The sequence below is a fragment of the Rhinoderma darwinii genome, chromosome 3 (assembly GCF_050947455.1).
Source record: "Rhinoderma darwinii isolate aRhiDar2 chromosome 3, aRhiDar2.hap1, whole genome shotgun sequence".
Lineage (NCBI taxonomy): Eukaryota > Metazoa > Chordata > Amphibia > Anura > Rhinodermatidae > Rhinoderma > Rhinoderma darwinii.
This window is the reverse complement of record NC_134689.1, coordinates 169494030-169516530: the sequence shown is the minus strand read 5'-3', so window position 1 is coordinate 169516530 and position 22501 is coordinate 169494030. Positions and strand designations below refer to the sequence as shown.

Genomic DNA, 22501 nt, shown 5'->3' with positions numbered 1-22501 from the left:
TGTTTTATTAAAAAATGTTTTATTTATTTGTGTATTACTTTTTTTTATTTTTGAACTTTTTCTTGTCCATGGGGGCTGCCATTTTTTTTTTCATCTCTGTATGTGTCGATTAACAACGCATACAGACATGGAATACGGCACATACAGCCCCATAGTGAATGCGAACGGGACCCGTTCCATTCACTATGCTGTACGCTGTCTGTGTGGGAACGGCGCATGCGCCGCTCCCACACAGTCCAAACGGAAGGTCTTCGGCCGAGCGACGTCCGGCACCATGTTCTTGTGGACCGGAAGCCGCGACCGGACAGTAAGATTACTACTTCCGGTCGCGGCTTCCGGACTTGTGTTCTAATGCAAGCACTTGGAGCGGAGGGAGCAGACGGAGCGGCGGCGGCAGGAGCAGGTAAGTTATTTCTGTGTATGTACGTGTTTTAGTGTGTGATTACTACTGTATGTAAACCTACTACACTGTGTGTTAGCTCAAAAAATGGCGACACACAGTGTACGAGGTTTGAGCGTTCAATCCCCTCCTTTCTCCTGGCACTAGCCAGGATAAAGGAGGGGGGATTCTGTGAGCTCACTAGAGCGAGTGTGTCTTCTCAAATTTTGCAGCATAAAGCAATGTGGTTGCTTTACCACATGCCAATGCTGCAATTTTTGGAATTGCTCCATCTAGTGACCAGCACTGGAAAATGTTATAAATTAGAATCTAATTTATATTTCCTGACTTGTGAAAAAATTTAAAAAATTAGAACAATGTTTAATCATTTATACACTGTTTAACTAAAAAAAAATTCTAGCGACACGTTCCCTTTAAAGGATTGCGTGTCATTGTGACATTTCAGAAGTTTTGGTTGTTGGGTGTCGGTGTCCTGAGACCCCCACCTATCGCTAAAACAAAGGGGCCTAAGCGCTCAGCTGAGTGCTGTGCCACTTTGGTTGTGATCATCTTTGCTCAGCTCTCTTCTGAGATGTGAGCAGCTTGGTGTATGCGCTCATAAAAAGTATATGATTCTGTACAACGATCTCTCGTTTTCGAGGAGAGTCGATCACAGCCGACCTGGCACAGTGTTCAGCTGTGTTTCTTCCCCTTGATTTCAGTGATTGTTGGGGGCTCCAGGACCCGGACCCTACCCGATCAAGACTTCTCAAAAGGCTAAAGTTTTTGTTACACTTTGATACTGTAGGACAATGACTATTATAAGAAGTCAGGGTCAATATAATGCCAAGGTCTATGATTCCCATGTAACAATGGTCTAAAAACCAAGAATCTACTGCTATGTCAATGTATATTTTTGCTTTTTTAACAGGTCAAATAATGCAACACAGACAAGACACTTCATATTATGGGTTTATTTAAGGTCAATTAAAAGCATACAATGTTTCATTGAAACTCAGACTTGACCAACAGCTCTAACTGAGTTGTTGGCTTTAACAAAAGTCATATTTTACATTTATACAGAAGATGCTAAAACATGTATTGGATGGATCCCTATGTTACACAGCACAACAGTAGGATAAACAAAAATCAGACACTATCTCTAAACCGGCAAAAAAACGAAAACAAGAAACAGTTAATGTAAATGATATCCTGGGTTTATTTACATCAATGGACCCTTAATTGTTAAATGTTTTTAGACCAAGGTTTGACTTGCCAGACGCTGTGAAGTCATGACCTTTATTATAACAATCCTTTCATCCATTAATGAATGAAACATTGCTAAGGAAGCCTAAGGACATAATTTCATGAAAACATGAATGTCATAAACATGAAGTAGTATGCGTTGTAAATTCACTACCCAAAGTTTAATAAGCAGCTACTATTTTCTCCAGTTAGAATATTCTATATACAGTAACATGTAGGAGGGGGTCAATTCTTTTGTTTGTCCCATTAACCACCCTTTCAGTGTCCAAGACAGAAACATGTTTAGTTGGCATAAATTAAAATGTAATTACACCTATGAGTGTAGCATTAGGCTTAATTCAGACGACCGGGTGTCAAATCGGCCGTAAAAAACAGCCGTTTTTTTCACAGCCGATTTGCACCCGTGTGTACGAATCCCTCGTAGACTTGAGTCTATTGAAGGACACGGCAAAATGGGCAAAAATAGAACGTGTCCAATTTTTTTTCCCGGGCCGTTCACACAGTCCGTTAAAAGAACAGCAGTGTAAATAGCCCCATAAACATGCAGTAATTTTAATGCAGCCGTTAACATAAAACAGCCGTCACACGGTCGACAATCCCGGTCGTCTGAATAGGGCCTTACTGTATACATGGATGTTATTTTCAAAAGATATCTGGTAGAAATTAAATTATTAGGAGAATGTATATCAGCAGGTAGTGTGGACTCACACATTGTTCCAATTGGAAAAAAAGGTTACAACAATTAAATCCTTTTATAAATGATGTCAAGACAGAAACTACAATTTAATTACAAAGTAAAAAAGTTCCTGCATGATAAAATACAATTCCACATTTTAATTTTTTGGAACAATGCAGGGGTGTGTTTTCTAATAACACATAATACAGATTTTGGAAGAACAAGGTACACAGATATCTAATGAAAATGAAACAGCCCACTGTGAAAAAGACACAGCCTCTAGTTTTATTGATGTTATTAGATTTTGCTACTTATTTTAATTAAGGTTACATTTCCCTTGAATATTCTGAGTAAACCTTGTAGAGACAAGGAATATAATAAAAACATACATGGCAAATAAAAAGGGTTTGTATCTACAAAGATATTTTACAGATTATTTATATATATGTACATTTCTACTATACAAACATCATAAATATTGAAAAATAGGTTGCCTTTCGATGAGTCAATGTTGTATAAATAGGACATACGAGTTCATATTCATCTATGGAAGACAATGAGGTGAAAAAAAAACTGAAATGCTCATTTTGAGGCAGGGGGGCTGTCTGGACTATCACAGCATAGCAAAGATCATATACCTGTATTGTTAGCAATAAGCGATGTAGTGTACATATATCATGTGTTTCTAGTTCTAAGAATAAGGGTATGTTCACACACTTAGCAAAAAACTTCTGAAAATACGGAGCTGTTTCAAGGGAAAACAGCTGCTGATTTTCAGACGTTTTTTATTCAAACTCGCGTTTTTCACGGCCGTTTTTTGAGCTGTTTTTCTATACAGTTAATGAAAAACGGCTCATGAATTGACATGCACTTCTTTTTCACAGGCTTTTTTTTTTACGTGGCCGTTTTTCAAAACGTCTGCGTAAAAAGATGCCCCGTTGGAATAGAGCACCGTTTCTCCATTGAAATCAATGGGCGGATGTTTGGAGGCATACGGCTTCCCATTTTTCGTCCGCTTACGGTCCAAAAATAAGCCGTGTGAACATACCCTAAAGGTAGATCATGTAATTTATATTAGAACAGATATGTGTGTTAAACAAATTGACCTGTATACCAAAAGATTGGATGTACACGGGATGGAAATGTTGCAGATTTTCCATGCGGAAAACACACAGCGGATAACATTCCCAGCCATGTGGATGAGATTTGAACAAATATTATCCACATGCTGCTGAATATCTTCCAGATGAAAATCAGAGCATGCTCATTCTGTTCTTTATGTTCACTGCGGTTTTCACCCTTTTTAATGTAGAAGGGGTCGAATCTGTAGCAAAATCCACAGAAAGTCTGTAGCATTCCTGTCCCGTGTGAATCCAGCCTATGAGTGACCTTACAAAATATGCCTGTATCAGGCATATTTAGGATAAGGGTTACAAGTCAAACTGTGAAGCATTCTTCTTGAGAACATTGGTGGTTTGGTGATGTTGCTACAGCAGGATGGCCGCCCACAGTTTACATGACAGTAATAAAGCTTTGCCCTCATCAGATAGTATCACGGATGTTGCTTTGCTGTTAAAGTCTGCAGTGTAGCCTGCCTGGTGGGCTAATATGGCATACATAAATACTGCTGCATGAATGTCATCAGTGTAGCCCAAATGTCCTCTTTGCAAATGCACTATTTTCTAGATGGAATTAATATTCAGTATTTTCATTTAACAGTACGGACATCACTAAAATAGGGGGAGAAAAATCATAATCTTAACATTGCTTCAGTCTACAAAATGGTTGGTTCCAATGCTAACATTTGATGGGAACACTTCAGCCAATAGGAATACTAAAAAAACCTTGACTGAGACTTCAACCTTATGTCCCCACCTCCTGCAAGAGGCAGCTACAACCAACTCTAGCTTTTATGATCCCTTCAAATGCAATGGCAGTGAAAATCAGTGTAGCCTAGAGAACTGTAACAAAGACTTTGTAAAACATACATAGTAAACATTTTATGAGTGAAACAATGTAGGCCTTGTGGTTTGTAATTAAAAACCGAGAAAAAAAAGGGTTCCTCAAGTAATTCAGTATTTTATAAATAAAGATTTAAATATTTGAAATAATATACATGATGTAAACTGCTACGGGCTTTAATAAGTTAGCCATTTAAATATCTCACTTCTGTACCATGCTAGGACTATACCCGCAGTAATATAATACAGGCTTGGATGACAATGAGCATTGTAGGTCTGTTATGATTTCAATTAATGTACTTCCCGTATTGTCTAGGTAAAAAGATCTTATACAAGGCTTTTATGTCAGTGCTAGTCGTTATTTAATCTTGCTCACAAAAGCCGATAATGAATTGCCATTAACCTGCACTTTACAAACAAGTTCATTAGTTACTGTCAAGTACAAATCTTGAGAAGTCTGCCAATCAGACTTTCTGCATTACCGTTTTGTGCCACGTGACAAAATGAATATTTCGTAAAATACTGATTATGTTTAAAGATACTAAAGGAAACCAACAAGGATTTCTTAAGCACAGTTTTTGCATCCCTCCCCTTAGAAGCGCTTGACTTTGCTGAGCATTTTTGGTACATAGAAAGGGGATTGTGTCCATCAGCCATGTTAACACTATTGCAGTGTAACATTTACTCACATCAAATGGTTCCTGTAGGCACATTCAAGTATTAACAAACAAGTACAAGTAACAGTATTTGACAACAGCCATCCATGTGGCTTCAGTAAAGTTTAGATATTTTGACCATTCTCCAGAATGGAATAAAATTACTTCCTCCTGTTAGAACCTTAGGATTAAGGATGGTATTGTCCTTTGAGGTGTAGAACTAACTTATCAACAGTTCTCTAGTTCTACAAATAATGGTGTCTTGAAGGAAGTTAAACTGCAAGCAAATGGTTTTCATTCTCAGTAGAAAGCTTGGAAGGGAACAATTCCACTTTAAGCAAAGTGCTAGGTTCCTCACCAAGTCACTTAGTGCCCATCAGAAGATTTACTGTGCACCCAGTCAAGGATAATGAGGGTCATGCTGCCAATCATCACCACAAATCCACTGATAAGAAACATGGTGGCCTAGGAAAAAAAAAAACAGACGTTCTGTTATTTCATATAAAAGGTGATATAAAATTCCAAAGTGACCTGACTATGGATGGGGTGGAAAACAAAGCTACAGTATGTTACAAGATCTATATAAGTACAGGGGACTGGCCGTTAGTGGGATTTACATTGCTAACAGCTCATTACAACCAGTCCTATGGAAACCTCTTTGGTCAAGGTCATCCTACTGCTGCATGATTGCAAGCTGAATAAACTTCAGTAGCATTGACATATACAGCATGTGGTGCTCCCGATTTTCAACACTGGAATGTTTGTTAATAGGAACACTACTTTGGATAAAAGTATAAAATAATAACATTTATGCACTTCATTTAAACGTAAAAAGTGCTAATGGAAAAGTACTACTTTTACAAACAAGTATTCCATAATAAATTAGTTTACAAGAACCAGTGCTCTTCTTGATTTTATATAATGAATATGAAACACCCCACATATATGCTTCAGAAATAAATCGGTATATGGATCTATGGTCAGAAAAGGCCTGTCTGTTTGGTTTAGAGTTAGATTTATATACTAAAGAAAATAACACACTTACCCCAATTTTTTGAACGGATTTCATGGATTCCTTTTTCACTAACTTTATATAAAAAGCAGACGGTAGGATAAAAATCAACATAGCTGCAGCAGAGGCACCTGTGTTACAAACCATAATTGTACATTAGACATTAATGAGCCAAAACAATAGCGAATTTTATGTAATGGGGCTAAATGCAAAGATGCTAATGAAAGCACGTTATGTAAGGTCGTAATATAACCACATTTTAGCCCTATGATGATCTAAGCTAAGTTCAGAATAACCGCAGGGTATTGCAGTCATAACAGACACTGAAATGCAGCTCTATTAGGGGGGATTCACACGAGCGTGTATTCGGTCCGTGCGGGCCGCGTGGTTTTCACGCGGCACGCATGGACCAATACAAGTCTATGGGGCAGTACAGACAGTCCGTGCTTTTTGCGCAGCGTTTGTCTGCTGCGCAAAAAGCGCGACAGGTTCAATAACTCTGCGTATTTCGCGCATCACGCACCCATTGAAGTCAATGGGTGCGTGAAAATCACGCGCACCACACGGAAGCACTTCCGAGGGACGAGCGTGATTCGCGCAACAGCAGTGAAAAGGATGAATGAAAACCGAAAAGCACCACGTGCTTTTCTGTTTCCGAACATCCAAACGGAGTGTCTTTGCGATTAGCGAAGCCGGACAAGCGTACCGAACTTCACCGGGTTCGGCCAAAGTCGTTTTGGCCGATCCCGGCAAAAAAATTATCGGTACGCGACGTCAGGAGATAGTCACTGTCCATGGTGCTGAAAGAGTTAAACTGTTTCAGCACCATGGACAGTGACTTGCGATCCCAAAATACATTAACCTGTAAAAAAAAACGAAGTTCTAACTTACCGATTACTCCTGTCTCCTTCCTGCAGTCCGACCTTAGGAACTTTATCTTTTTTTTTTACAGGTTTTTCGCTGTTGTGTTCGGCATTCACTGTCGAGGGTGCTGAAAGATTTAGCTCTTTCAGCACCTTGGACAGTGACGGGCGTTGACAAGCCTCATCTCTATGATGCCGGCTGCGCGAAAATCACGCAGCCGCGCATCAGACACGCATGACACACGCAGCTGTCAAATGGTTTTTGCGCTCGCAAAACGCTGCGTTGTTTGCGCGCGCAAAAACGCAACGTTCGTGTGAATCTCCCCTTACAGTTGTGTGAAACCAGCCTCATGGTAACAATGAACTTCAAATGTTATCAGCTCACCAATGAATCCAAAGATGTCTCTTATGGTGGGAACAAAGATGACAAGACCGTTGGTGAATGCGAGAATCAGAAGTGTGATCAGAATGTGACGCCACCATGCAAAGTCCTTTCCTGCAAACAATAGCTGTGTAATGGAGCTGCGGATCTAACAAAAAAAAAAACAAGAATCAAATGAAAAAAAATTACAAATTGCATACAAAAAAGACAATCTGACACGTCAATACCGTAACTGCACACTGAATTTGAAAGAGATCACTTTGATATAATTTGTGCTGCACATACGGTTTCCATTTACTCACTAGTAGGCACATATAGATATAGTAATTTGGCAATGTACAGATGACATCATTTTTGCTCATTACGCCTAGTCTCCTGTACATACAAGCCAATAAAAGTCTGCTGATGCTTTGCTCATTACTAATATCTTTTATGCCATATAAAACATCACAGTGTAGTCTATAGTAGCCAGTCCAAATACTGTGTATTAATATTATATATTAGAATTTTCCCAATAAGAAACACAGTAAGGGTATGTGCACACGGTAGCAGGCTTTTACGTCTGAAAAGACAGACTGTTTTCAGGAGAAAACAGATGCCTCGTTTCAGCCGTAAATGCTCCTCCTCGCATTCTGACAGCCGTAAATTTTGAGCTGTGCTTCATTGAGTTCAATGAAGAACGGCTCAAATTACGTTTGAAAGAAGTGTCCTGCACTTCTTTTGACGAGGCTGTATTTTTACGCGTCGTCGTTTGACAGCTGTAAAATGACGACGCGCGTAAATGACAGGTTGTCTGCACAGTACGTCGGCAAACCCATTCAAATGAATGGGCAGATGTTTGCCGACGTATTGTAGCCCTATTTTCAGACGTAAAACGAGGCATAATACGCCTCGTTTACGTCTGAAAATAGGTCGTGTGAACACAGCCTAAATATATTTTAGATGAGAATCGATTTCTATGAAATCATATTCAATTTGAAGGGGTTGTCCAGGAGGCACGTGATGTCTGCAATGACAACACATCCATGTTCACAACTTACCGCAGGCACAATGTCACCATTCAGACAGTAATTTGCTGCAGACTTTTTTTTACATAAATAAAGGGCCAGCCCGAATGTAAAAGTAGGGGAACAACAAGTAAATGCAATAGTAAAATACTGTTTTGTGTTTTAATTTTTTAACTATTGAGACATCTGAGATTTTAACTTCCCTGGAAAACTCCTTTAAATTTTAGAAAAATCAAATGCTATATAAGTATATAAATCATATTACACTTACTGGAAAAATAACAATGGGCACAGTTAAGGTGACAGCCACAAGTACTGCCAGACGCACAATTACAAAAATGATACCAGCTGCTTCAATTTTTGAGTATGTGTGGAGCAGCTCTGGTTCAACATTACCTGCAGAAAACAAAATAAACATATTAAAAAAAAGCTGGAACATACACAAAAATACAATTTACAATTAGAATAAATGAATAATCTATTACCTTTTAACATTTTAGTCTAGAAGTTATAGTTAACACCTTTTTTTATTTTTTTTATTCCATGATCCAGTCACACTGATAGATGGTAAGCCCATGCGGGCAGGACCCACTCTCCTTCAGTTTCAGACTATCACTCAGCAAGCTCACGATTATTGTACTTTCTTGTTTTTATTGTTTATTCATGTTATGTTTTTAAACTCCTCTAAATTTTATATGTACAGCGCCCTGGAGGTTAAGGGCACATTAAAAATAAATAACTACTCTTAACATGCAAGCAATGAATCATGACATGTCTAACTATTAGGCCGAACTCAGACGAATGTGGGGAAACTCTCACGTGAAAAGCGGCCGTTTTTTCACGTCCGGGTTGCCCCTGTGCTGGTCCTTTTTTCACAGATCACCATAGACTTGAGTTTAATCGAGGGATCCGTGAAAACAGAACAAAATAGGATATGTTCTATTTTCCATGGACCCTCCACATGGTCCGTTGAAACAACTGCCTTGTTAACGACCCCATTAAAATACATGCGTCCGTGTGACGGACGTTGTTTTAATGGCCGTCACACGGATGTATGCCACGGTCGTCTTTATTTGGCCTTGGAGTAAATAAAATACCATGAACATTAAGCAAATGAAAACTATATTGTTGCAGTTGTGTATATCGTTACCTTCTGGTAATCTCTATTGAGTTGATTTTTATATTTGATGCTTAAATCACATATATTTAATCTAGTATATGACTTATTTAAACTAACATACTGTATAAATAGTACACAAAAAAGTAATGTATACTAGTAAAATAATTACCATAAAAAGTCAAATATCCAAAGAGTGCAGCAAACAGATACATAAGGAACATGGCAAAGAATGACACATTAGAAACATTCATCATTCTTTTACGGCTGCGTCTGTGGAAAAAGAATAGTGTTTAGAACACGTTCATTGGCAGCAGTCAGAGTTACTTTGCTATCTTAATATAGAATAGAACATACTCTTTAAGTTCCTGGTAGATGGGAAGGACAGCTGGATGACAGACAAAGGAGAAAGTCATGATGGGTACAGCATACACTGTCTGGAGATAGAAAAAAAAATGTATAAAGATTATTATTACATGTGTATTTATATCAGAAGAAACAAACAAACAGTCTTCTTTTACGTATTTATCATTTTTCAAGAGAACTATCTGGCTGAGGGATAGAAGTTTACCTGTGAGTTAAATACTAAGTATTTTGGCTGGCACATCTCATCATCGTGAGTCTGATTGAGTTCTGGACTGTGCATCTGGCTAAGTGTGGTCAGATGGGATATTGAGTTGTTCAAAGTCATGTTAATGGCATCATGTTCAATCCATGCAGGACATGTAAGCTCAAATTTCTTGTAGATCACCTAAACGAATAACATAATGATTATTAGAACAGTGTAATGCACGTTTCACAGAATATTTTAGTAGATTTCGGCAATCAATTTTATTAACACATGTTCAATAGTATGAATTTTTTTTAATTCACTTACAACAATCAGGAAAAAGACCATACACATCAGGGAAAAGCCACTAGTGTAGCCCAGGTATCCTGTAAAAGAAACAAAATAGGATTAAAAACAAAAATAGATTCCTACACACTGACCATAAAAAGATTGTTCTAATTTATAGGCATGCACGGCCACTTAAATAAGTGCCAGGTACCATATATTCAGTGTAGGGCCCTAGCCCCCAATGATATGAACTTCAGATATGTCTGAATAACATAGTAAATACTATCAGGGCACATTCAGACGTGGCAGAATTGCTGTTGAATTCCGCTGCGGACAGTCCACAGTGGAATTCTGCAGCAGCCGGTTTTTACATTTCTTTCTATACATCTTTAGGAAACTTAGTTCAGACATTGCGGAAAATAACTGTGCGGAATTTAGGCTGCGGTGGAGAAATTTTGTTGCGGAGAGAGAAGAAGCGTAATTTCAGCCTTTGCAATGAAAAATCGGAAATCTGTGGCAAGTCCGCTGTGAGATCTGAAATACCTGTCAAATATGCAAATGTTGGTGCAGATTCGTTGCGTAATTGTCCTGAATCTGCACCAACATTTGCAGCGGAAAAATTCTGCCACGTCTGAATATGGCCTCAGTCCAGGATCACACACACAGTTTTGATGCAGTTCTTTGAGCCAGAAGCAGAAGGAAAGGTATAAAGCAAGGTATAAAGCAAAGACTGATGCATCTGCTTTCTTTTGTGTCCACCTCTGCGTATGGCTCAAAAAACTGAGCCAAAAACTGTATCAAAACTGTGTGTAATCCAGGCCTTAATGCGAAATAAAGCTCATCACTGTGAAGTATAGAATTAATTAAATGGGTTCTGGTCATTGGAGTCTGACTAGTAATCATTCTTTATCTTAAAAAAAGGTAGAGATGTATTAATGTTGAATTTGCAATTTGGCACAATTCATGGCGATACCACAATGCCACAAAAAACTTACCCAAGTTTCTTAATAGTGACAAAGGAAGAATGAGGAACACAGAGACCATCACAACCAAGTAATCCCCATTTAAGTACCATGCACTAGAAAAAGAAAAATATCTTTGTTAGAAAAATTAAGAGGATGAGAGACAGAAAATACATAAAACTGTTAAAAAAAAAAAAATGAACATGTCGTTTTCAGAAAAACTAGGTTATTTAGCGTACCTGTTGTCTCAGGTGACTTTTCATAATAAGCTGTCATCTGTGTGTACATGAGGAATAACACTATTTCTGGTCATTATGGGACTTGTATTCTGCATTTTTTTTTAGCAGTTTTCCCCTCTGCAGGTTTTATATCTAATACGAAGTCTTCTCTGAGATAGTGATTAGAGCCTAACTGCTATGTCTTCTATACATTGCACACATAGAAAAGAGAACATCATGCTCCCCAATTTATATCAAACACACATATATAAGAAGAGCAGCAACATGGAGATTATACAGCAGAAATGAGCAGTAATTTTGTGGATCCAGCACTGGGCGAGATATAACGCTTTCTAGGAAGCTGCAGCAGCGTCTGTGTCTCTCTCTCACACTCTGCTCCTACTCCCTCCCCACGCCATACACTTCTACGGGCAGCTGTAACCTGATCCCTCAGTGAGCTGATAAATTCCTTAAATTTAGAGTAAGTGGGAGGAATGAAGCATTTTTCTCTATTAAAGAGGCTCTGTCACCACATTATAAGTGCCGTATCTCCTATATAAGGAGATCGGCGCTGTAATGTAGGTGACAGCAGTGCTTTTTATTTAGAAAAACGATCTATTTTACCTCTTTGAGCGATTTTTAGCTTTATGCTAATTGGTTTCTTAATGCCCAAGTGGGCGTGTTTTTACTTTAGACCAAGTGGGCGTTGTACAGGCGTTGACCAATCAGCTTCATACACTTCTCTCCATTCATTTACACTGCACTAGCAATATAGCTGTATCGTTATGTGCAGCTACATACACACACTATAACATTACTGCAGTGTCCTGATAAATGAATACACATGACCTCCAGCCAGGATGTGATGTGTATCCAGAATCCTGACACGTCTGAATCTTTTCTGTGAGATTTCCAACAAGGCAAACGTAATCTCGCTAGTTTACGATGTAAACGATGTTGATTTAACAGTCAATCAACTGAATAGAAAAAGGGGGTGGGGGGTTGGAGTGCTAGATGCCGGATTCTGCCAGCTCCGGTTTTTTTTCACGAAAGTAAAAGTGCTGCAGACTGCACTTTTACTTCCGTCAAAAAGAACAGAAACAAATGGAAAGCATCTGAAACAAAAGAATTACCATTGAAATGGTAATTCTAACTAAAGCGATGCTTTCCGTTGTGACGCTTGTTCATCTCTTCCTCTGACGGAAAGGAGCTAAACGTACTATAACTGTAGTGTGAATTTAGCCTAATCTGTTACCCGATAGCTACCTAGCGGTGTCAGTTGTTTGATAGCGTAAAATCTACTGTGTCAAGTGGGTAATTATGTTACTTCTTGTGTACGTTATATAAGCCTGGGGTGTGTGAATCAAGCTTAATGAGTAACAAGTTTTTGAAGCAAACAGTCATGCTTAAATCCTTTTTAAAGGAACAGTGTCATGGCAAATAATTTTTTTTATATGTTAAAGATGTTAGTGCTTTAATAAAAACGTTTTTATTCATTTGTGTGTTTGTGTTTTACTTTTTCTTATTTTTTCACTTTTTCTTCCCTATGGGGGCTGCCATTTTTTGTTCCATTTCTGTGTGTGTCGATTAACGACACACACAGACATGGAGTACGGCAGCCACAGTCCCATAGGGACTGTGAACGGCTCCCGTCCCATTCACGTCCGTGTACGGCGTCTGTGTGGGAACTGCGCATGCGCCGCTCCCACACAGTCCTATTCGAAATTGGCGCCGTCCGGCGCCATTTTCCTGTGGACCGGAAGTCGCGGCCGGACTGTAATATTACTACTTCCGGTCGCGGCTTCCGGACTTGTGCACATGGAACAGCGACAGCAAAGGGAGCGGACGGGCCGGAGGGAGCCGCGGCGGCAGGAGCAGGTAAGCGATTTCAATGTATGTTAGTGTTTGTGTGTGTTTACTACTGTATGTAAACCTACTACACTGTGGGTTACCTCAAAAAATGGCGACACACAGTGTAGGAGGTTTAACCTTTCAAACCCCTCGTTTATCCCGGCACTAGCTAGGATAAAGGAGGGGGGATGCAGAGAGCTCACTAGAGCGAGAGCTTTTAACCCAATGTTGCAATGCTGCAATTTTGGGAACTAGCTCCAACTAGCTCCATCTAGTGACCAAAAATGGGTAGTATTATAAATTTTGAAAAATTTGAAAAAATTTATAATATTTCCTGACTCGCGAAAAAAATAAAAAAAATTTGAACAATGTTTAATCACCCACACACTAAATGTTTAAATTTAAAAAAAAAAACATGTTTTTGGGGCGACACCATGCCTTTAAGTAGTACAAAATGAAATCTCTAGGAGTTGACTGATTTCTGTATCTTGTATGAACCAATGCATTGGTTATTATAATATAACATTGGGTTGAAGCTAAAAGAAAAAAAACAAAAACTTCACAATATTCTGAAACGGCCTACTCAAAAGAGTACTGTACTCCCCCACAGACATAGCTTGTGGAATGCTCTTGGCAGGATTTGCGGTGCATGAAGTCACCACATAAACATGCTTTTACCATGAAGAATCTCTGTGAAATCGATCTAAAGCGGGGTGGCCTGCAGATTAATTCAGAACATTCTACAGAGGTAAACTTGTTGCAAGAATTCATGTCTACAGACACTCTGCTCCAGGTATGATTTGTGTTCTAATTTGAATGACGTAAGTAAAATCCAATATTAAGGTCATATGATAACAGCATATTTATGAGTGGATAGTTTGCTTACAGCAAGTCAACAGCAGTTCGCACAAAGAAACTTTAAAATGTACTTATTTGCTAGGGGGTGGTACTTTTAAAATAAGTCCAGTAAGAGATCGGTATTTTGCTTAAAGCAACAGCAGATTTTTTTTCTTAACTTGTACTAGTATGAGATTTATATAGATTATGACTCAAGTATGTCTATTTATAATAGAAAATGGTACAAATATTCTTGTACATGTTATATTCTTTAATGTAAAAAGGGAGCGGCTAGGCAGTTACAACACTGCAGCATATCTTGTAGTATTCCAGCAGAACAAAATAGTGTCCATATAAAGTGTTCACATTGTAGTATCTTATAAACATATCATAGATAAGGCAGCATTGCACAAAAAACAAATGTATTCCGTTTGTTTCATCTTCTGAAAAGATCCACTTTGAAGGGTATATTCCCATGGGCCCGACACTGGGAATCTGACTGGATCGTCTGTGCAGAAATTCTGCAGCATTTACAAAAGCAGCAAAGTGGATGAGATTTTATCAAATTTCATGCACATGCTGCAGAAAAATTCCACACAGAACACGTGCATAAATTGACCTGTGATGCAGATTATAAGTCTGCTGCGTGTCAATTTATGTTGCGGAAAGGCTGCGCATCTCTTGAAGAATTTCCCCATTGAGTTCAATGGGAAAGTAAAATTCCGCAACAAGTTAACCTCCATTGTGGGTAAAATATTTGAGGATTTTCTAAGAGATGCTATCCTCGAGTATCTCAATTAAAATAAACTTATAAACACAGCATCAGCATGGGTTTATGAGGGATCGGTCCAGTCGAAACAATGATTAGCTTCTATGAGGAGGTAAGTTCTAGACTGTAAGGATGTGGTGTATCTTGACTTTTCAAAGGCGTTTGATACTGTGCCGCATAAAAGGTTGCTATATAAAATGAAATGATGGGACTGGGGGAAAATACTTGTAATTGGGTCAACAACTGGCTCAGTGATAGAAAACAGAGGGTAATTATTAATGGTACATCCTCAGAGTGGGTGACAGTTAATAGTGGGGTTCCACAGGGGTCAGAATTGTGCACTCTTTTTAATAATGACCTTGTAGGGGGTTTACAAATTATAAATTTAGTATTTGCAGATACTAAGCTCTGTAAAGTAGTCAACACAGAGGAGGTTAATGTAATACTACAAAGGGATTTCGGGAAGCTGAAGGTTTGGGCAGAGAAATGTCAAATGAAGTTTAATGTGGATAAATGTACGGTTCTGCACTTGGACCAAGAAAAACTAAATTTTACAATTATGCATTAAATGAATAAAACTGCTACTGAAAAAGATTTGGGGATATTGGTGGACAGTACATTTACCTTTAGCAACCAGTGCCAGGCAGCTGATGCCAAGGCAAATAAAATCAAGGAATGAATCAAAAGTGGCATAGATGCTCATAATAAGAACATAGGTTTTGCCTCTTTACAAATCACTAGTCAGACCACATATGGAATATTGTGTACAACTTCGGGCATCTGCATATAAGAAGGACATGTTTGAACTACGGCAGAATGGGTGTAATGAAGCGTGACCAAGGTAATGGGTAGCTTTAAGTACTAAGAAAGGTTAGCTTTCTAATGATCTCTTTACACCTAGGCCTGTAACCAGGACAAAGGGGCATTCTCTACGTTTAGAGGAAAAAAGATTTCACCGTCATCACAGATGGGGATTCTTTACTGTGAGACTATGGAACTCTCTGCCAGAAGATGTTGTGATGGTTGATTCTTTAAACAAGTTCAGAAGGGCCTTGATGCCTTTTTTGAAATATATAATATTACAAGTTATGGGTACTAGATTCTGGAGATGGGACGTTGATCCAGGGATTTATTGTAATGCCATATTTGGAGTCGGGGAGGAATTTTTCCCCTAATGGTGACAATTGGCGTCAACCTTATCAACTATGTAACACTGCAGACTTTTCCACAGTGTATCTGACCCGTGGGTACATGCCCTAAAAGTTTTTACTTACAAAGGAGAAGACGACAACACAGAACACTATACAAGCAAATAAAAATAGTATCAACTAAGGCAATATACATACTTAGGATCAACATTTGGGCCAACTAACTCTTTGATCACAAGCGGCAATTCATATTTCACTATGTAGAGGTAGCTTGACATAGCTGCAAAAAAAAAAAAAAAAAAAAAAAAACAGTATAAGAACAGATCTCTCATACAAGAATGATCTCTCATATCATGTCATCCCAGTACTGTAAAAACAACCATACCTCCAATATTCTGCATTGTGATAGATCCAGAAGCTGCAAGTTTTCCACAAATGCCAAATGCTTTAAAGCCCAGTTGCTCATATAATAAAGAACCTGTAAAAGAGAACAAATAAATATTATGCAAAATAATCAAATTGGAAACTATTTTTTTGTGTTGTTTTTTTCAATACGAACAAAAAGATTACCTCCTTCATTTGCTGTCTTCAATAATAAGTGAATGGAATAAAGAGAGAATATTGACACAAATATCAACAGGATCCTGTGGATTAAAACAGAGATGATACATTCAGATAATGCGCACTCAGTCATATGGTTATCAGTTTTACCAAGTTCTGAAATGTCATGATCTTACACAGGAATTGTAGATATTATACTGTACATAATTTATCACAAAACCTTTGTGATAAGAAAACAAAAGGAAAGAAAATCGGGGCATGGACTTTGTATACTTTATAACCCAATGATTGTTGCTTACTATACCTAAATTTCTACTATGCTAAGTTCCCACTACCGTTGTCTCCCATTTAGTTCCGTCAGAGCAAGAGATGAGCGAAAATCCAAAAGGAAAGCGTCGCTTCCGTTTGAATTACCATTGACTTCAATGGTAATTCTTTTGTTTCAGTTGGATTCCATTTGGCAGACTGCACTTTTGCTTCCATGAAAAACGAAAACCTAGCGGAACAGAGGCAAACGGAATGCATTTGAAACAAAAGAATTACAATTGAAATCAATGTTAATTCAAACGGAAGCGATGCTTTCCGTTTGGATTTTCGGTCATCTCTTCTGACGGAAAAGACCTGAACGGGAGACAACGGTAGTTTGAACTTAGCCTTAGGCCTCGTTTACGCGAGCGTGATATACGTCCGTGCGACGCGTGTGCTTTTCACGCATGTCGTACGGACCTATGTAAGTCTATGGGGGCATGCAGACAGTCCGTGAGTTTTGCTCAGCGTGAGTCCGCTGAAAAAAAACTCACGACATGTCCTATATTTGTGCGCTGTTCGCGCATCACGCACCCATTGAAGTCAATGGGTGCATGAAAATCCCGCAGGTCACACGGAAGCACTTCCGTGCGAACAGCGTGATTTGCGCAACAGCTGTCAAACTCTGAATGTACACAGAAAAGCACCACATCCAAACGGAGTGTCATAATGATGGCGGCTGCGCGAAAATCTCGCAGCCGCGCATCATACGCTGATGACACACGGAGCTGTTAAGTGCGTTTGCGCACGCAAAACGCCGCGTTTTTTTGCGTGCGCAAAACGCACACGCTCGTGTAAACCAGGCCTTAAGGTAACATTAGCTATAAATAGAGAACTGAATGCAAATTTCTAGCTTTGGTAATAGAATAAATTGCCATTCAGTGGGATCTGGACACTTTAGACTGTTCCATACGACAAAGTTCAAGCTCATAAGAAAACGAGACAAACCCTTTTGACCTGTCACATAAAACACATTTATGAATTTTACCACTCAGGAAAGGTTGTAATCAATAGTTGCTGTATACATAGGTCATGTGTGGTTTTGCCACCGCAACGAACAGGAAATAAAAATGTAACTCATAAGTAGCAAACAAAAGGAAGCGTTGTGGTTGAACCTTTTTTTTTTTTACAATAAAACATAAGTATACCATGGTTCCTGTTTATCTTCAATTAAGAACTTACATGACAGTGGCAAAAGAATATGAGCCTTTACTAATTCAAACAATGTGCATTATTGTTCTTAACCCGCCCCTCCCCCCACCCCCCAAAAAAAAACAAAAAAAAAAACCCTGCCTCTTATGGTGATTTTAAGGAAAGTTGAAAGCCCAAAAAATGAAATATTATAAAATAATAAATTGAATAAAAATAACACAATAAGACACTTACATAAAAAGTGCTATCCCAGTATTAGCCATGGCATACGAAAGACCTAGAATTCCACTTCCAACGATGGCGTTACTGAGGTTAAATACTGACATGCCAAATGACGTTGTGCCTCGGAGCTAAAAGAAGAGTATCCATTAATCCCATTTCATATCTACAGATAACATAAGTAACATCTACCTATTATATATGCTAAATGTTTCTATTCAACTTACATATTCTGTCTCACATTTCTTCTTTACCATAGTAGGTTCGAGTAGAAAATTCTGATTTTCTGTATCCATATCATAATGACTGTAATAAAAAATAGTACATCGTCAAAGACCTATTCAGTTTTATGTTAAAATCCTTCATCCAATTGCAAAGGCGTTACTTCTCAGCGACGACCAAGTCCCTTGTTGCATTCTGACCACAAGGTTGCGATTACAATTGGTATACATAACACAATGTGAATATTATGACTATTAAAGATCTTCAATGTTAAATTATCGACTCATATTTAAGGATATACACCGAGACATGAATATAAATGAGCTAACCCTTTAATGGAGAGCTTCTTGGCTGGATATTCTGGATAATTAAAATCATCGTTGCTGTTGGAGCTCATACTGTCTTCATCCGGAGAAACATTAAACCTTCCTATCTCTTGTTTGCTCATGGTGGCGATTTGCTTCAATAAAAGGGAATCACACCAGATGTTCGAATATCGAGTCCACGAGTTTCGCAGATGTAGACGGTGTGGCTACTGCTGATCCTGCCGCTGCGCTTGGCCCTTTGCCTGCAAGGATGGTAAACGTCAATACTGCAGTGTGCAACATGAACCACGTGATGCTTTATGATCATGGGTTGGCTAGAATGGGAGGGGGGAGAGGGAGAGTGGAAAAGTACTAGCTATTCTCATCTAACACAGTGCCAAATCTAAGTACCGCCTCACCCCCCCCCCCTCCTTCTCCCGCTCCACCCTCACTTGTCAATCAAATACATTCCAAGGCCATGAGCAGATATTTAAGCCCACCAAGTGCAGGACATTGTTTTCAGTGTTTCCAATCTAAATAAATATGATACAATCCCTACACTTACATGCCATTTTAGAATTTACCACTTAATACTCAGGTAAAGGAACACTGCCATGCTATAAAAGATAGTTACTTGGCCATGCCGCATTGTGCAAGCAACATTTCCAGATCAAGTACTCGATTGCAAAATTACAGAAAATGGTCAAATGTAGCCGTGGGCTAAGAAATAAATGCACATTCAATTTGTAAATTCAGCAATGAAAGGATTTTATTTAATAACTGTATTGATGATATTATTCTATAATGGCCTAATGTTTAAAAATGGTTGATTTGGTTTTTAAATGGGTCATTTTATGTAAACATTCATTTGTGATATAAATATAATGGCCACGTATGATTTAGTAATGCCTCCAAAGCCCCCCAAAAAAATCATACAGGATCTTCTCTGAGAAATACGGGTGTCTAGAATATTCTGTAAAGGGGTTGAGTTACCAGTAAAAGAAATACAATTAGTATGCAGCCAGCGAGGCAGTGCATAGACACAGGCAAGGTACATGGCCACTCCTTGAGCCTCCTCCTCACCATTACCTCTGCTCTGTCTAGAGGAAGGAAAAATCTGATGCAACAGCCACATGCTATTGAGGCAGATCCCATGAGAAGCGGTCCTCCAATCCGCACTACATCACCTCAAATATACACAACTACAAAAGACGCCTTCATAGGCCGGAATAGCCCAGAAATATAGTGGTAATAGATTTGACTTGCCCCCCTTGTCAGCTTTCACACAATTGCAATATAAATGTGTATTCTATGGTGGCCTAATCACTGTCTGCAATCCAACTTACTATACGAATAGGATAGAGATTAGATAGATAGATAGATGACATTTTCTTGCTGTCCCTTTAACATTTAGCCCTTTAATAGTATATAAACAGATATTATGTAGGTTATAGAATTCTGTACAAGAGCCGTCCATTCCTTCCCTCCACATGATACAATGTAGCAGACTCCCCCGCACAATGACAGCTCCACATAGACACAAGTCACATTGGAAGCCTTGTGAGACAATGTCACCAACACACACACAGCCGCCCGTATGTCTGCCACTTACCTAACCGCTGGGCTCCTCACAGGGTATTTATACAAATGCCGGTGTATTAATAATAGTCCAGTCTTGATAAATAAATAACACTAACCAAAAATAAAATATATAAGATATAATAATAGAAGAAGAGAGGACGCAGCCGGCAGATACCGCTGCAACTGTATTGTCTAGAGGTCTAATAACGCAGCGCTGGAGGCGACAGTCCTCTCTGGGTGGCGGCGGTTCGATGACTGGAGATCACCCGGGATACTCTCACTTATTATGGAATGTTACTAGGGCGGAGTCGCCGGTACGAGTGAGGTGGGGCCGGCGTGCGTCATGTAATCGTATATACACACGGCATGGAGTTGCCGCCGCATTTCTTTGTGTACCAACAGTCACAGCCACGCCCTCTTCAGCCTGTTCCCGCCTTCTCCCCTGAGGAGGGCGGCCGGGTCATGGTCTGCATTATGTACTGCTGCTGAGTTTGTTGTGTGGTATCAAGGCCACTTTTTGTCCCCAGTGCTGGCGTGTGTCACCTTTAGTTCTCTCAAGTATTATCTTTACGTGAAGCTCAATGTGTGAGGGACTAGTAATGAAAGTCACTTCAGTTCACTTATACATGTGTCCCTGCTGAATTCTCCTCAACAATGAAGTTATGAGTAGAAATGGTGTGAAAAGTTCCATGTCAGTTCTCCTTATTTCCATACCTTCCACATGATATTCTTTTGGAGGAACAGTTCCTACTTTGGGCTCAGATAGCGGAGATACCAATATCCTTTGCTTGAAAATGTCCATATTTGGGAACTAATAAATTATTACAGCAGAAAAAGTCAGTCTGGTCCCTAAAGCTGGTCAGTATCCAAAATTTTCGCTGGTCTAATAATTTTTGTGTGCTGAACAGGAATGGGACGCAAAGGCTGGATTCACACATGCACTTTTGATGTGGTTTTATCAGCCAAAGCCAGGAGTGGATACAAAAGGCATTAAAAGTATAGAATAAATACAAAATGGGAATTTATTACTTGTTCTACGCCAGTTTTCGGCCATAGAAAAGGTGCAAACGGCTCAATAGTAAGAATTTGCACAAAAAATGTTGTACCGATTGTACCGCGAAGGTGCGGGGCCACTCACGGTCCTTAAAAATGTACTATATTTCATGCCAGAAAGTGGTTGTAGTTACCACTAAGAAAATTATTAAGTCATGAAGTATAAGTGTTACGACCGTTGGTGACGATTGTCCTCAACAATCATAAAATGGTCCAATTATTAATGATAATTATTGCGGTGTATTCACATGCGATACATTTGTTCCAGGAGTTTATATAACGGATTCATAGATCTGAATGGAGGTTGTAAAAATCCATGTAAATGTAGCAGAAAGAACCCCTTTCACATGTATGGAACAGATTTTTAGTCACAGAAATTTGTGCAGCAAATCTGTAGCGTGCGAAAATGCAGCTTAACGGCACTTTAGCCCCGACACTATATATTATGTCATTATATATTGCTGACTATATAAATGAATGACACCGGAACAAGATGGACGTGCAAGAAACATGTCCCTCTAGGACTATTAACATTTTGAGGGTTGTGCTCACATGAAGAATGTTCTATGAAGAACTAGCAGACCTACAGTATATACCACCTCTATGTTGGAAACAAACTGTCTGAGAAGGAAGAGAGTTCATTTTGTTCACACTAAAACCCTTCGAGCGCAAAGTTTATACCAGGACCAACTTCACTACTGTCACACGCCATTGTGTGCAATGACTTGACACATTCTAGATATAGGATCTATATACATGATAAAAGTGAGGTATTCCTTTGTATAGTATCTAGCTCTGTCTACAGTTATTAACTAGTAATGCAGTTATGACGTCATCACACCTCTGCACTGCCCTTTATAATACTGCTGTTCTGCTATGTGACAGCCTGGAAGAGGGGTCGCCTCAGGAACACCATAACCTAGGACCCCAAACGAACAATTAAAGAACAAAATTCCATAGTGAATAATGCCAAATGACAAGATGCAAGGTCCATTTCAGCAGTGCAGTCTTTAAGGCTTGGATCCCACGTAGCGTAAACGCTGCGGAATTCTGTTCGGAAACTCCACAGCATTTATAGTAGCTCCAAAGTGGATGAGATTTAGAAATTCTCATGCCCACGCTGTGGAAAAAAATCGCAGCGTAAACGTTAATAAATTGAC

The 22501-nt window shown here is 39.0% G+C and overlaps 1 protein-coding gene across 1 annotated transcript; it reads right to left on the bottom strand.

Moving 5' to 3' along the window:
- Positions 1–1338: 1338 nt before the first annotated feature.
- Positions 1339–20599, bottom strand: SLC38A2 (solute carrier family 38 member 2). The gene is made up of 16 exons (XM_075857024.1): positions 20320–20599; positions 18732–18970; positions 18408–18486; positions 18196–18311; positions 16513–16586; positions 16328–16420; positions 16141–16222; positions 11153–11235; positions 10197–10255; positions 9891–10070; positions 9677–9756; positions 9492–9592; positions 8474–8598; positions 7199–7343; positions 5984–6081; positions 1339–5403 (listed from the first exon to the last, which is right to left on the bottom strand). The coding sequence occupies exons 2-16, from the start codon at positions 18848–18850 to the stop codon at positions 5305–5307; spliced, it is 1533 nt and encodes a 510-aa protein (XP_075713139.1). The 5' UTR covers positions 18851–18970; positions 20320–20599; the 3' UTR covers positions 1339–5304.
- Between the last annotated feature and the right edge of the window lie 1902 nt (positions 20600–22501).

Excerpts from the sequence above, each read along its gene's own strand:
- SLC38A2 (XM_075857024.1), bottom strand. The coding sequence starts at position 18,850 with ATGAGCAAACAAGAGATAGGAAGGTTTAATGTTTCTCCGGATGAAGAC. Across the intron at positions 16,587-18,195 it reads ACTGGGATAGCACTTTTTAT|GATCCTGTTGATATTTGTGT; the intron begins GTAAGTGTCTTA and ends TTTAATCCACAG. Across the intron at positions 8,599-9,491 it reads TGGATATTTGACTTTTTATG|GTAATGTTGAACCAGAGCTG; the intron begins GTAATTATTTTA and ends TGTTTTCTGCAG.